The following is a 16306-nucleotide window of genomic DNA, read 5'->3' as shown; positions in this document are numbered from 1 at the left end:
TGTTGCGCTATACACATTCATTATCTGTCTCACTTCACAACAGAATATCACAAAAAATGTATTAGCTTTGCTGCACATTGCTACTCAAAAGAAGCAGCTTGAAACATCCCAAATTATAAATCAGGTAAACAAGTCACAGCACATGAGCCTAGATGTGTGACATTTCCTCCAACACTTTGCCTCTACCAAGCCCACCACTATAATCTCCTTAGCACTGAAATCCCTGTTTGGTAAAAATATCTGCTGACCTCAAAACAGTCTAAGCCATGGCCCTTTGTGTAATGTGTGTAGGTAAACTTGAGGGACTGCATGTGTGGGATTATTGCATGTCTGTGCCTGTCTCTTTCTGTCTCAAGAGATTTGTCCATGTGCAGTATATTACTCTCCCTCTTCACACAATGTAGCTTCTATGAGACATCATAGTGACTGTTGGCTGAAGAAACCTCTACCCTCCTCAGCCCGCCCAGTAGGCCCACAGCCTGCCATCCGGGCAGTGCCAGTCATGTGTGATATCACCGAAGTTGAGTGGCACCCTTCTTGGTATGGTCTTATCTAGTAAAATGTGTACTGTTCGCCCCCAAATGACACAATCCCGTTGCTGAAGGAGTTCCCTGAGCACAGCTGCACTATGGGAAGTAGGTGTGCTGCAGCACCCCCTGGTAAATCACAATTAAAGAATAATAAATATACACACACAGATTTTTTAAAACCAAATTAGTGCACTATTCCTTTATTACTCCTGTATGAGCGGATCAAAAGAACTTGTCAGCAGAGCAGGGAGAAATCCCCCATCAATTTAGTCTCCTCAACTTACTCAAATCAAATGTATTTATATAGCCCTTCGTACATCAGCTGATATCTCAAAGTGCTGTACAGAAACCCAGCCTAAAACCCCAAACAGCAAGCAATGCAGGTGTAGAAGCACGGTGGCTAGGAAAAACTCCCTAGAAAGGCCAAAACCTAGGAAGAAACCTAGAGAGGAACCAGGCTATGTGGGGTGGCCAGTCCTCTTCTGGCTGTGACGGGTGGAGATTATAACAGAACATGGCCAAGATGTTCAAATGTTCATAAATGACCAGCATGGTCGAATAATAATAAGGCAGAACAGTTGAAACTGGAGCAGCAGCACGGCCAGGTGGACTGGGGACAGCAAGGAGTCATCATGTCATGTCAATCACCACATTATTCAGTAATAGATCTAGATATGGTTTAGGATTGAGTGAGTGATTTGTCCCAAAAACAATGCTGTTAGTTTTGGAGATATTTAGCACCAGCCTATTTGTTTAAACATTTTATTTAACCAGTTATGAACAAATTCATATTTACAATTACTGCTGACCCCGGCAAAACCCTATCCCGGACAACACTGGGCCAATTGTGCTCCGCCATATGGGACTTCCAATCATGGCCAGTTGTGATATAGCCTGGAGTCAAACCACACTCAACCAAATTTGCATTAGAGAGGCTTCCATTAAAGACAACCCTCTGTATTCTATTAGATGGAGAACTCCTAATCCATTATAAAACAGAGGATGTATACACATAACACTTTTTTCCCAGCAATAAGGTAAGATCTGTGAGGCTTCTGAAGTCATGTCGTAAAATAACCAGAGTCTTGTTGGAAGACTATTACATGCATTTGAGCCAGCTTCAACCGGTTGGCTAATGATGATGTTGAGCAAAAAACACATGGCTGCCTCACTTCGGCTTTAATCCACCAGGACTCCTATCACCCTGCTCAGTAAACAGACGCTGTCACAGATCACCTGCTAAGGCCAGCCCTGCTTTACCCTGGGCCTTTAATCTGTCTGGCTGCCTGGGAGTCTATCGCAGGACCCAGCCATGCTTAGCAAACACTACTCAGTGAAGTCACCTGACTAGGCTTTGGTGCTTGGATGCTTTGACGAATTGAGTCAGCGGGAATAATTGTTTCCTATCTGTGGGGCTGCCAAGTAGAAAGCATGATTTGGAGGTCCGGTGTGTTGTGCATCTTGTTTAGCAGGCCAGGCAGAGACGGAGTGATTTACGTCATGTGATGAGTGGTACAGAATGCAGATTCTAATCGGAGAGGGGCCTTGGTGGAGACTTCCTGGGATCACAGACTGGCACGCATTTCCAAAACACTTCAGCCTGCGTGCAGCACAAGCATTCTCCCTCTGATCTAACACTATACTGTCTGAAGTTATGCGGGACAGGCAACTGTAGTGTGTTTGCTGTTATGTTTATCTGTATTGTTTTGATTGCTTGTCATCATATCTAGATGACGGATATTGCCCATTTTCTCATTAAATCAAATCGAATGTATTTATAAAACCCTTTTTTTACATCAGCAGAGGTCACAAAGTACTTATATAGAAACCCAGCCTAAAACCCCAAACAGCACATGTAGAAGCACAGTTGCTAGGAAACACTCCCTAGAAAGGCAAGAACCGAGGAAGAAACCTAAAGAGGAATCGGGCTCTTAGGGGTGGCCAGTCCTCTTCTGGCTGTGCCGGGTGGAGATAGTTCTTCAAGATGTTAAAACATTCATAGATGACCAGCAGGGTCAAATAATCACAGTGGTTGTAGATGGTGCAGCAGGTCAGTACCTCAGGAGTAAATGTCAGTTGAATTTTCATAGCCGATCATTCAGAGGACGAGACAGCAGGTGCGGTAGAGAGGGAGAGGAAGGATAGAAACTAGAGTCTGGGGACTGGCTCTGTGGCCCTGTCCGACGATACCGCTGGACAGGGCCAACAAGCCAGGATATAATCCCATCCACTTTACCAAAGCACAGCCCCCACACCACTAGAGGGATGTCAACAGACAACCAACTTACTACCCTGATACAAGGCTGAGTATAGCTCACAAAGATGTCCTCCACCGCACAAGCCCGAGGGGTCGCAAAACAGGACAAGATCACATCGGTGACTCAACACACTCAAGTCAGGTAAAGTGAAAAATCTTGGCACGATGTGATGCACCCTTCCTAGGGACAGCATGGAAGAGCACCAGTAAGCCAGTGACTCAGCCGCCGTAATATGGTCAGAGGCAGAGAATCCCAGTGGAAAGAGGGCAGCCGGCCAGGCAGAGATGGCAAGGGCGGTTCGTTGCTCCAGTGCCCTGCCATTCACCTTCGCACTCCTGTGCCAGACTACACTCAATTATAGTTCCTACTGAAGAGATGAGTCTTCAATAAATACTTAAAGGTCTCAGAGTCTGTGTCTCTCACATGGGTAGGCAGACCATTCCAATAAAAATTGAGCTCTGTAGGAGAAAGCCCTGCTTAGAAATTCTAGGGACAATAAGGAGGCCTGTGTCTTGTGACCGTAGCGTACATGTAGGTATGTAGGGCAGGACCAAATAGGAGAGATGGGTAGGAGCAAGTCCATGTAATGCTTTGTAGGTTAGCAGTAAAACCTTGAAATCATCCCTAGTCTTAACAGGAAGCCAGAGGCTAGCGCTGGAGTAATATTGTCAAGTGTTTTGGTGCTAGTCAGTTTTCTAGTAGCCGTGTTTAGCACTAACTGAAGTGTATTTATTGCATTTTCCGGGAAGCCAGAGACTAGAGCATTGCAGTAGTCTAATCTAGAAGTGACAAAAATATGGATTCGTTTATCTGCATCATTTTTGGACAAAAGGTTTTGCAACGTTCCGAAGATGAAAAAAAAAAGCTACCCATTCTAAATGAGATTGTCTCTTCATTACAGTACCAATTTGGCATGAATAAATTGTATCTTGTGTCAACATGAATAGTTGAGTGATGACAATGTGAATGATTATAAAGGCTGTATCGCATCCGGCCGTGATTGGCAGTCCCATAGGACGGCACATAAATGGCCCAGCGTCATCCGGGTAGGCAGCAATTGTAAATAAGAATTTGTTCTTAACTGACTTTCCTAGTTAAACAAAGGTAAAAGTACATAGCCTAGTAGTTATTGTTGATGTAGGCTGTACAGGAGCTACAATTTATACAGAAGTACACACTATGAACCCCTTATCAATCATTTATAAACTGCTTATACATACCACATGTGGCCTTTCCAAGCTCTCCATAACATTCAAGCCATGGAAACATTAATTATTACACAGCCAGTCCAGGATATCCATTTTGAACCTGACACTAACCAGGACCTGACAGTAACCCTACTCGATGGCTGTGTGTGAATGGCCCAGCCTGGCTTGGCCCAGCCCATGTCTCTGTGTGTGAATGGCCCAGCCTGGCTTGGCCCAGCCCATGTCTCTGTGTGTGAATGGCCCAGCCCAGCCTGGTTTAGCCCAGCCTGGCTTGGCCCAGCCCATGTCTCTGTGTGTGGGAATGGCCTATCCCAGCCTGGCTTGGCCCAGCCCAGCCCATGTCTCTGTTTGTGAATGGCCCAGCCCAGCCTGGCTTGGCCCAGCCCATGTCTCCGTGTGTGTGTGAATGGCCCAGCCAGCCTGGCTTGGTCCAGCCAATGTCTCTGTGTGTGTCAGTAACACTCATGAAATATTGACAAGAGATCAGCGGAACTCATTACTGCTACCCACGCCGACTCCCTGCCTGACACGGTTACCCCCGACGACAACGTGGAAAAGGACACTGTAGCCTGTCTTCTCTTGAGAAGTCTGTCTATGGTGACCTTTCTCAATAGCAAGGCTATGCTCATTGAGTCTTTACATAGTCAAATCTTTCCTTAAGTTGGGTCAGTCACATGGATCAGGTATTCTGCCACTGTGTACTCTCTGTTTAGGGCCAAATAGCATTATAGTTTGCTTTGTTTTTTGTTAATACTTTCCAATCTGTCAAGTAATTATCTTTTTGTTTTCTCAGGATTTTGTTGGGTCTAATTGTGCTGTTTGTGAACAGAGCCCCAGGACCAGCTTGCTTAGGGGACTCTTCTCCAGGTTCATCTCTCTGTAGGTGATGGATTTGTTATGGAGTGTTTGGGAATCGCTTCATTTCAGGTGGTTGTAGAATTTAATGGCTTTTTTCTGGATCTTGATAATTAGCGGGTATCGGCCTAATTCTGCTCTTCGTGCATTATTTGGTGTTTTACGTTGTACACAGAGTTACATAATACATAGTTGTTACATAATTCTGCATGCAGAGTCTCAATTTGGTGTTTGTCCCATTTCGTGATTTCCTGGTTGGTGAACGGACCCCAGACATCACAACCATGAAGAGCAATGGGTTATATAACTGATTCAAGTATATTTAGACAGATTCTAATAGGTACATTGAATTTCATGTTCCTTTTGATGGCATAGAAGGCCCTTCTTGGCTTGTCTCTCAAATCATTCGCAGCTTTGTGGAAGTTACCTGTGGTCCTGATGTTTAGGCCGAGGTATGTATATTTTTTGTCTGCTCTAGGGAAAAGGTATCTAGATGGAGTTTGTATTTGTGATCCTGCCAACTGGTCATTTTTTTAACACCATTATTTTTGTCTTACTGATATTTACTCTCAGGAACCAGGTCTGACAGAATCTGTGCAGAAGATCTAGCTGCTGCTGTAGGCCCTCCTTGGTTGGGGAACTAAGCACCAGATCATCAGCAGACATTTGACTTCAGATTCCAGTAGGGTGAGGCTGGGTTCTGCAGACTGTTCTAGTGTCCTCGCCAATTTACCAACTACCGTTCAGAATTTTGGGGTCACTTAGAAATGTCCTTGTTTTTGAAAGAAAAGCACGTTTTTTTTTGTCCATTTAAAATAACATCAAACTGATCAGAAATACAGTGTAGACAGGCTAGTTTTATTGCTTCTTTAATCACAACAGTTTTCAGCTGTGCTAACATAATTGGAAAAGGCTTTTCTGATGATAAATTGGCCTTTTTTAAATTATAAACTTGGATTAGCTAATACGACGTGGCATTGGAAAACATGAGTGATAGTTGCTGATAATGGGCCTATGTAGATATTCCATAACAAAATCTGCCTTTTCCAGCTACAATAGTCATTTACAACATTAACAATGTCTACACTTTATTTCTGATCCTTTTGATGGTATTTTAATGGACAAAAAATGTGTTTTTCTTTCAAAAACAAAGACATTTCTAAGTGACCCCAAACTTTTGAATAGTAGTGTATGTTGAAGAGGGTGGGGCGTAAGATGCATCCTTGTCTCACCCCATGGCCCTGTGGAAAGATATGTGTGTTTCCGCCACTTTTAACTGCACACTTGATGTTTGTGTACATGGATTTTATAATGTTGTGTGTTTTTCCCCCAACATCACTTTCCATCAATTTGTATAGCAGACCCTCATGCCAAATTGAGTAGAAAGCCGTTTTGAAATCAACAAATCATTAGAAGACTTCTCCTTTGTTTTGACTTTGTTTGTTTGTCAGTTAGGGTATGCAGGGTGAATACATTGTCTGCCTTATGGTAATTTGATAAAAAGCCAATTTGACATTTGCTCAGTACATTGTTTTCACTGAGGAATGTACAAGTCTGCTGTTAATGATAATTCAGAGGATTTTCCCAAGGTTGCTGTTGATGAATATCCCACGGTAGTTATTGGGGTCAAAACTGTTTCCACTTTTGTGGATTGGGGTGCTCAGTTCTTGGATCCAAATATTGGGGAAGATGCCAGAGCTAAGGATGATGTTAAAGAGTTTAAGTATAACCGATTGGAATTTGTGTTCTGTATATTTTATCATTTCATTAAGGATACCATCAACACAACAGGCCTTTTTGGGCTGGAGGGTCTCTCTCTCTCTAGCTCTTTTCAATGCATCTCTCTCTCTCTCTCTTCATCTCTCTCTCTCTCTTCATCTCTCTCTCTCTCTTCATCTCTCTCTCTAGCTCTTTTCAATGCATCTCTCTCTCTCTCTTCATCTCTCTCTCTAGCTCTTTTCAATGCATCTCTCTCTCTCTCTCTAGCTCTTTTCAATGCATCTCTCTCTCTTCATCTCTCTCTCTCTCTCTCTCTTCATCTCTCTTTCTCTCTAGCTCTTTTCAATGCATCTCTCTCTCTCTTCATCTCTCTCTCTCTTGTCATATTTAATGATAATGTACATTATTCATAAGGGATGGTTGGTTCATGGTAATCAAGTGGTCTGTTGATCGGTTGCATAAACTTGTCAACAGCAGAGAATTATATATGACTATAAATTACTTTTAACATGTCTACTTTAGCGCTATGTAATGCTCGTTACTCGAGGTTGTCACGGATCCCTCTAGAACTTTCATTACGCATACCTGTCCCCTGTTCCCACTGATGAGTACTTGTATAAGTGTGCCCTTTGGTTTCCATTGGGCTGTCGATTATTGTTCCAATGTCCATTGGTCGTGTGAGTACCTGTGCTGTGTTTTGGCTTTCGTGCCGCTTGTATTGCGCAGATAATTACGGATCTCGTCCCACGTGGTATCATTGTGCGCGTGTGTTATTTATTCGAGGTAGTTCTCAATCTTTTGTTTGGGTTTCAACCCTGTGTTTTGTATAGTGTTCGTCCCCATGCCTTTACAATGCACGCCATAATTTGTGTACAATAAAAAAAACTATTACGCATTCCTGTGTCTGTCTCCCGGTCCTTCATGGCAACGTGACAGAGGTGAACTCAGTCTTCACTGTGGCTTCACTCATACCACTATTTGATTGTATATGTACAGTATATTACGGGCAGTGTTTTAGTCCTGTCAACTGTGTTGAATGTGTAATGTTATGAGAGGAGAGAGTAATGCTGTCTGCCACCACAGCGGGCTGGACACAGTATGTGACTCCATGCTGCCTCTCCCCTGGTGACAGGAGAAGGGAGTGGAGAGGTATAATGACGGCCTCCTGCTGTGCTAGCCTGGATGTCACAGTGGAAAGATGTGGTCCAGACTCGCCTCCGAATGATTGACTGACTTGAACCAGACAGCTGAGAGTCTGATACCTTCCTTATCACTAATGTTGATGTTGTTTTACATACGACCACTGGGTGGCAGTAGATCCCTCTGTTAAATCATCATCTTATGGAAGATCACCATGGGTTGACACTTTCAAAGAGGCCTCTGACCCCATTGTTCTAATATCTCCCTCTTTCTATCGCTCTCTCCTTCTCCTCCTTCCCACAGAGGTGTCAGTCCCTATGAGTATGAAGGAGGTGGACGGCTACATTGAAAAGCAGGTGGCCTACCTGTCAGGTGGGATGTCTTTACTCAGGAATATCTATTTTGGGTTCATAACCTCTGACCTGTGTTAACATTGGCTCTGTAGATTCAGGCGGTGTGTACAACCTGTAAAAGTAGGAGTGACATGTAGAAACTAACACTGACAAAGCTGTTCTCAGTTCATCCAACATTTTATAGACTACTTAAATGAGGGGTCAGCAAAGAACATAATATAATCGTTTAGTACACTGTTGAGTGGGATAGTTCATATGAAACTGTTTTTCTTCCCAGGTGGGCGTGGTGAGGACTCCAGCGTGATTATCACCCTCCCAGAATACTCTGCTTTCAGCGACATTCCAGAGGAGTCTTTAGCTAAAGTCTTAACATACCTCACCCTCATACCTCGGTGGGTGAACCAACACGATACACTACCTCCTACTATTCATCTCTCTAGCCCTCCCTCTCTCGCCTCATAACTTTCTCTGCAATGCAGTGTGTGCCTGCTTTAGTCCAGAGTTAGTATTCTTTGCAGATATGGCACTAGATGCTCTCTGTCCCTCATCTATTTTGATGTCCTCTGTGCCAGCTCAGAGCAGGTATATCCTAGGGAGGAGGGATCGTATCATTGGACGTGGACGAGTCGATGAACATCCCTGTAAACAGATCTAATGTATTCACTGCAGGCTTTCTTTCTGCACCAAAACATACCATTTGTCTTTGGCTGCAGTTAGCTGTCAAATCAACTTAGCATATTATATTTGACTAGTTAAAGTATACATTTGTTAAGTGAAAAGTACATGTGTTCAAATAATCCTTTTATTGCTTGTGTTTGCAGAGCACGACAACCAGGTGTAAAATTCATCATCATTTTAGACAGACGACTGGATACTTGGACCTCAATCAAAACAGCACTTGCCAGAATTGCGGTGAGCGAGTTATAGTCTTGAACATATGATTTGCTGCTATGGCAAAAAAAAAAAAAAAAAAAATCCAGTTCAGAATTTCAGCACTAGACAGACTGGACGTCAGAGTGGGGAGCTGTCCATAGTGCTGAATTGCCCACAGCGCTCAGTTCCTGCTGTTTTGTGATGGTCTCGTCTCTCGGTCTTAAGTTCATTCAAATACTTCGTCGTGACTATATCTGTCAAATACTGCAGTTGCTTTGTCACTGTTTATTATTGCTCATGCATAGTTTTCAAATAAAATGTTCTGTACTCACTGTATGAAACTTGAGTACCGTGACAAGGGAATGAAGATGCATTAGCCAGCACTCAACTACGTGGATATTACCTGATGACTCTATATTTCGGCGCACGATGAGAGGAAGAGATTGCAGACAGCCCTGCCACCCTCATCGTCGCAGCAGCGTTGATGCTGCGGCTGTGGCCCCGCAGCCAAGTAAATGGAACCAGTAGCCGACATTGGCACCGATTTATAAGCTTCGGGACGGCGACATTTATAATGATAGCATGATCGTATAAATGGCTGTAAACACAATGTCTGTGAGTTACCAGCGCCGAGGATTTCCCAGGATACGGAGGAGCCCGGTAACACGCTTTTTAAATAGTTAGTTTTATTGATTAAAGAGTTGTGGTCAAGTTTGGGTGGGCAGGGTGAATGCGGCATCGCTCACTGGCTGCAGTTTAAGCATAAGCACTGCGGTGCAGAGCCTGATTTTAGCCTCGTCATGCAATTGATGCAGCAAGACAGAGAACGATGGCATGCTTATGTTGAGCTTGAAGGGCAGTGTGGATGTTTGAAGTAACCTAAAGCTAGATTTAGAATGCGACGTCTTCGTGGAATAATCAACATTTGCCACTGTTTTATGTCGATGTCCTATGTATATTTAAGTTTTAACGGCTGGCATCTTGAATGATACCAAACCCATATGTTAGTAAGGCTAGACCTGCATCACCACAGACATGTGATAAAAATGGGTGTGAATTATTTTTCAAATTGAGCTAATAAGATTGTCATCCTAAATGCTCTACTTGTGATGTCTGCTGCTGAAAATCGCTCTGAAGTTCAATCAAAGCCTCATCCCTAAATATAATTCAGCCTACCTACTGTCCCTTCTTGGTTAGTGAAGCCATTTTCTATTGACGACAACTTCAATACACCTGTGATAGGCAGGATAGGTCCAGCTTTCCTCCTTTAATTGACAGTGGGTCAGACTGAGAGGCTGTGTCTGCCTGAGTCTGATTGCTTGTTAGTGCTGTCAATATGTCCATTCAGGGTGAACAGATGATGGCTATGCATCCAGAAGTCCCTTCCTTTCATAGTGAACAGATTGGCCTGGTTTTGGGTAAAAGGCATGGTCCAGGGTTTGTCAGAGCTCTAGATCAGGGCTCACTGTCCATCAGTGATGGTGTCCCTCTTCCCCCCCTGTTTCCAGGCCTCCTTCCCTGGGAACCTCCACCTGGTGCTGGTGCTGAGACCCACCAGCTTCTTCCAGCGCACCGTCACAGACCTGGGCTTCCGCTTCAGCCAGGAAGACTTCATGCTCAAGATGCCAGTAAGGCAGATCCTTTACCAAATCCAACACTTCACCACACATGTACATAGTACTAAACGCAGTCAATAATGTGTCCATTATTATATCTCTCCTCTATTAGGTGGTGATGCTGAGCTCTGTGACAGACCTACTGAGATACATTGATGAAAATCAATTGACCTCAGAGTTTGGTGGAACCCTGGATTACTGCCACAGTGACTGGATCGTCCTGAGAACAGTACATACATACTTTAAACTTACATACCATCAACCATGCAGCGACTCAGATCCCCAGCACACATTTTACAACATGTCTGATGTGGCGAGACACATTCAAACTTGGCCTGTATGTCTGCACCGTTCTGAGTGATGACGTCAAGAGTATAAATGTAGAAACACTGTGATGACGTCCCTGTGTTGTGTGCTCTCTGGCTCCCCTCCAGGCCATAGAGAGCTTTGCAGTGACAGTTAAGGACATAGCTCAGATGCTGCAGGCGTTTGGCACAAAGCTGGCAGAGACAGAGCTGCCAGATGAGGGCACCGCCATCGTACACCTCCTCTCAACCCACACTGACAAATACAGGAAACTCAAGGTATAACTGCAGCACTCCGTTTCACACACCTTTTACGCTAGGCTCTATGATAATGTGTGACAGTCTCGTATCAGCGGCAGACTAACTGAAATCTAGTCTACATTGACCCACTGATGTTTTATAGCCATTTTTCTTGTCTTTCTTGTACAGGAGGCGATATGGTCTGTATCAAAGGAGGGTCGCCACCTGCTGGCTAGCCTGGAGGCCTCTGGGAGAGAGGAGGATTCACTATGGGATATCAGGCTGGACTGGGAGACTGTGCAGAGGTAGATAACCTCAGAGGGATAATCATACTACCGTCTGCCTAAATGTTATAGAGTGGCCATATATTACAACCTATCTCTCGCTGGTCTTCAGGCTACTAGCCCAGCTGAGGGACATGGAGTCAGCCTTTGACGGCTTCTTCGAGAAGCATCATCTGAAGCTCCAACAGTACCTCCAGCTGCTCAGATACGAACACAGCTTCCAGGAGGTGAGACCGACCGTTTACGTCATGGATGGATTGTTGATTAATTGGCCTATGCCGAGAGGCAACTCTTGACGATACTCATGGGGTGTACAGCTCGATTGGATATTGGGTGAGGGGTTTTGAAGTTGGGAGGTGCATATGTATGGAACTAATGTCTCTCTCTCCTCTTGTGGTCAGATGGAGTTGTCTCTGGAGCGTCTGGCGACCCAGGAGAGGGAGGTGTCGTTGTCAGGGGAGACGCTGACTCAGACAGAACAGACACTCAGGGACCTGGACAGCCTGGAGGCTCACGCACAGGTCAGTATTTACCTTTTACACACTCCCTCATCAGATCAAGGATACCAGGACTACACTTAGTGTATACATAAGCCTCAAGACCTGACCTACAAATGGTGGTTGGCAGAGATCGTCTTCTCTGGGTCTCACGTGCTTTTGGTAACAGCATTGGCTGTGGAGCTAGGATTGAATTGTATTTGCTATGGTGATACTGTATGTGTGTAGACCTCCTGCATGTTATTGTATGTAATTGACAGTGGTGTCCTGGGTGTTGCTAGGAGGAGATGGCCCGTGCCCAGACCATCATCCTCCATGGTCACCAGCTGGCAGCCTGTCACCACTACGCCATGGCCCTGATCGTGCAGCGCTGCAACGAGCTACGTCACCGCTGTGACACGCTCAGTAAGGCTCTGAGGGCCAAACACACACACCTCTCCCAGGCCTACCAGCTGATGCTACGCTTGGATCAGGTAGAGGACACACACATACACACATTTATTTACACTCATACACACAGGTGAGCACACACACAAACACAAACAAGCATTTCGTTACACCCGCAATAACATCTGCTAAACACGTGTATGTGACAAATACCATTTGATTTGAGTATTTAGCTGTTGATCTGCGTAGATGAAGTGCTGGCACAAAACCATGCACTGAAATATATTTGGTTACTTTTATTCTCTGTCAAGTGCTAACGTATATCCGATTATGATTGGTCAGTGTGCATGACATTGTCTCGTCCCCACCATAGGCCCAGAGTTGGTGTGACGACGGGGCCTACTTGTTGGCCCAGCAGCTGGTGGAAAAGTTCCAGTCTAAGGAGGGGGCCCAGGCTGCTCTGAAGGACATAGACAGATTCCTGGAGGGGGCTCCGTCTCTCCTCAGCTCAGGACATCACCTCCTGGCCGTGGAGTTTGAGTCTGTCCTCACCCCAGAGATACAGGTTAAACACCAACCAGTGTCTCTCATTCACAAACAGCTCTATGGTTGAAAGAGAAAAGCCCTCTGTAATGCTTCTCATGTGCCATCAGTGTATAATCCATCATAAGGCTTTCTATACACATAATACATTACCATTACATAACTATAAAAGCCTATTTAGCGAACACTGTTCCACTAACACTGTTTTGCTGACACACTGCAGGTTCTGGCTCCATATAAATCCTCTAAGCCCCCCTTCTTTCTTCGTCCTCCACAGGTCCAGATAGGGAAGACATTTGAGAAGCACACAGCGGTGCAGGAGATGATCCACAACAGACAGGTCTGTCTGAGGAAGCTGGCTGATAAACACATCCGTCCCATTCAACTGGTGGCCCCCCGGCCAGAGAACCCACCCCGTTCCAAGTCCCCACTATTCTCCCCCAAACATGGTAAGAGGAGGTAGGGGACACACATGCACTTGATATTCAGGACATTTGTCACAGTGGATGAAACAGCATCAGACTGTATAGCTGACTGCTTCGGGCTAGAGAGGTTTACAGTACATGTTTCATCATCCAGCTGTCCACAGCCCAGGGCTTCACACACGTCCCTCCAGCCCTGCAGTGAAGTAGTCAAAGCAGCCAACGACATGATCCAGTAATGAGGAAGCCCACAGTGTTTGTGCTCGACCTGAGTTAAAGATCTACCTGTTTTGGCCCAGCAGTATAATCAGTCCTTAGGGGATACTGGGGTGGCAGGTAGCCTCGTGGTTAGAGCGTTGGGCCAGTAACCGAAAGGTTGCTAGATTGAATCCCCAAGCTGACAAGGTAAAAAAATTGGTTGTTCTGCCCCTGAACAAGGCAGTTAACCCACTGTTCATAGGCCGTCATTGTAAATAAGAATTTGTTCTTAACTGACTTGCCTAGTTAAATAAAGGTTAAATAAATAAATAAAAAGTGAGGATAGGACATCCAGGTCCCACAGGACCTATCAAACCATTACATTGTCATATCGCCACAAGCAACTGCTCTTTGTAGTGATGGCGCTATTGGGTAGTGTTAGGTAGTGTCAACTGCTGTATCGTCATGGCTTCATCAACGCACATATATACATATACTATCCTCATTATTAGCATGTTATCCAGACAGGTCTTGTGTTTTATCACCATTATTAACATGTTATCCAGACAGGTCTTGTGTTTTATCACCATTATTAACATGTTATCCAGACAGGTCTTGTGTTTTATCACCATTATTAACATGTTATCCAGACAGGTCTTGTGTTTTATCACCATTATTAACATGTTATCCAGACAGGTCTTGTGTTTTATCACCATTATTGACGTGTTATCCAGACAGGTCTTGTGTTTTATCACCATTATTGACATGTTATCCAGACAGGTCTTGTGTTTTATCACCATTATTAACATGTTATCCAGACAGGTCTTGTGTTTTATCACCATTATTAACATGTTATCCAGACAGGTCTTGTGTTTTATCACCATTATTGACGTGTTATCCAGACAGGTCTTGTGTTTTATCACCATTATTGACATGTTATCCAGACAGGTCTTGTGTTTTATCACCATTATTAACATGTTATCCAGACAGGTCTTGTGTTTTATCACCATTATTAACATGTTATCCAGACAGGTCTTGTGTTTTATCACCATTATTGACGTGTTATCCAGACAGGTCTTGTGTTTTATCCCCATTATTGACATGTTATCCAGACAGGTCTTGTGTTTTATCACCATTATTAACATGTTATCCAGACAGGTCTTGTGTTTTATCACCATTATTGACGTGTTATCCAGACAGGTCTTGTGTTTTATCACCATTATTGACATGTTATCCAGACAGGTCTTGTGTTTTATCACCATTATTAACATGTTATCCAGACAGTTCTTGTGTTTTATCACCATTATTAACATGTTATCCAGACAGGTCTTGTGTTTTATCACCATTATTGACGTGTTATCCAGACAGGTCTTGTGTTTTATCCCCATTATTGACATGTTATCCAGACAGGTCTTGTGTTTTATCACCATTATTGACATGTTATCCAGACAGGTCTTGTGTTTTATCCCCATTATTGACATGTTATCCAGACAGGTCTTGTGTTTTATCCCCATTATTGACATGTTATCCAGACAGGTCTTGTGTTTTATCCCCATTATTGACGTGTTATCCAGACAGGTCTTGTGTTTTATCCCCATTATTGACATGTTATCCAGACAGGTCTTGTGTTTTATCACCATTATTGACATGTTATCCAGACAGGTCTTGTGTTTTATCACCATTATTAACATGTTATCCAGACAGGTCTTGTGTTTTATCACCATTATTGACATGTTATCCAGACAGGTCTTGTGTTTTATCACCATTATTAACATGTTATCCAGACAGGTCTTGTGTTTTATCACCATTATTGACATGTTATCCAGACAGGTCTTGTGTTTTATCACCATTATTGACATGTTATCCAGACAGGTCTTGTGTTTTATCCCCATTATTAACGTGTTATCCAGACAGGTCTTGTGTTTTATCACCATTATTGACGTGTTATCCAGACAGGTCTTGTGTTTTATCACCATTATTAACATGTTATCCAGACAGGTCTTGTGTTTTATCACCATTATTAACATGTTATCCAGACAGGTCTTGTGTTTTATCACCATTATTAACATGTTATCCAGACAGGTCTTGTGTTATCCAGACAGGTCTTGTGTTTTATCACCATTATTAACGTGTTATCCAGACAGGTCTTGTGTTTTATCACCATTATTAACGTGTTATCCAGACAGATCTTGTGTTTTATCACCATTATTAACGTGTTATCCAGACAGGTCTTGTGTTTTATCACCATTATTAACATGTTATCCAGACAGGTCTTGTGTTTTATCACCATTATTAAAATGTTATCCAGACAGGTCTTGTGTTTTATCACCATTATTAACATGTTATCCAGACAGGTCTTGTGTTTTATCACCATTATTAACATGTTATCCAGACAGGTCTTGTGTTTTATCACCATTATTAACATGTTATCCAGACAGGTCTTGTGTTTTATCCCCATTATTAACATGTTATCCAGACAGGTCTTGTGTTTTATCACCATTATTGACGTGTTATCCAGACAGGTCTTGTGTTTTATCCCCATTATTAACGTGTTATCCAGACAGGTCTTGTGTTTTATCACCATTATTGACGTGTTATCCAGACAGGTCTTGTGTTTTATCACCATTATTGACGTGTTATCCAGACAGGTCTTGTGTTTTATCACCATTATTGACGTGTTATCCAGACAGGTCTTGTGTTTTATCACCATTATTGACGTGTTATCCAGACAGGTCTTGTGTTTTATCACCATTATTGATGTGTTATCCAGACAGGTCTTGTGTTTTATCACCATTATTGACGTGTTATCCAGACAGGTCTTGTGTTTTATCACCATTATTAACGTGTTATCCAGACAGGTCTCGTGTTTTATCACCAT

The 16306-nt window shown here is 43.5% G+C and overlaps 1 protein-coding gene and 1 long non-coding RNA gene across 5 annotated transcripts in view; one reads left to right on the top strand and one right to left on the bottom strand.

The window, feature by feature from the left end:
* LOC127913994 (uncharacterized) overlaps nucleotides 1-16306 on the bottom strand; it is a 423857-nt gene that overhangs the window by 86047 nt on the left and 321504 nt on the right. The window lies entirely within an intron of this gene.
* The window catches only part of mcf2a (MCF.2 cell line derived transforming sequence a), a 38196-nt gene that overhangs the window by 6290 nt on the left and 15600 nt on the right, over nucleotides 1-16306 (top strand). For 3 of the 4 annotated variants that reach the window (XM_035744275.2, XM_035744278.2, XM_035744277.2), the window contains exons 2-13: nucleotides 8014-8082; nucleotides 8341-8455; nucleotides 8885-8975; nucleotides 10445-10564; nucleotides 10665-10781; nucleotides 10987-11136; nucleotides 11287-11402; nucleotides 11494-11608; nucleotides 11783-11902; nucleotides 12160-12351; nucleotides 12639-12830; nucleotides 13086-13257. In XM_035744275.2, the coding sequence (XP_035600168.2) occupies nucleotides 8014-8082; nucleotides 8341-8455; nucleotides 8885-8975; nucleotides 10445-10564; nucleotides 10665-10781; nucleotides 10987-11136; nucleotides 11287-11402; nucleotides 11494-11608; nucleotides 11783-11902; nucleotides 12160-12351; nucleotides 12639-12830; nucleotides 13086-13257 (1569 nt within the window). Of the gene's footprint in view, nucleotides 1-8013; nucleotides 8083-8340; nucleotides 8456-8884; nucleotides 8976-9353; nucleotides 9597-10444; nucleotides 10565-10664; nucleotides 10782-10986; nucleotides 11137-11286; nucleotides 11403-11493; nucleotides 11609-11782; nucleotides 11903-12159; nucleotides 12352-12638; nucleotides 12831-13085; nucleotides 13258-16306 lie in introns of those variants that run through there. The other variant, XM_035744279.2, reaches the window with a different exon arrangement.

The sequence above is a fragment of the Oncorhynchus keta genome, chromosome 30 (genome assembly GCF_023373465.1).
Source record: "Oncorhynchus keta strain PuntledgeMale-10-30-2019 chromosome 30, Oket_V2, whole genome shotgun sequence".
Classification (NCBI taxonomy): domain Eukaryota; kingdom Metazoa; phylum Chordata; class Actinopteri; order Salmoniformes; family Salmonidae; genus Oncorhynchus; species Oncorhynchus keta.
This window is presented reverse-complemented; position numbering and strand designations above follow the sequence as displayed.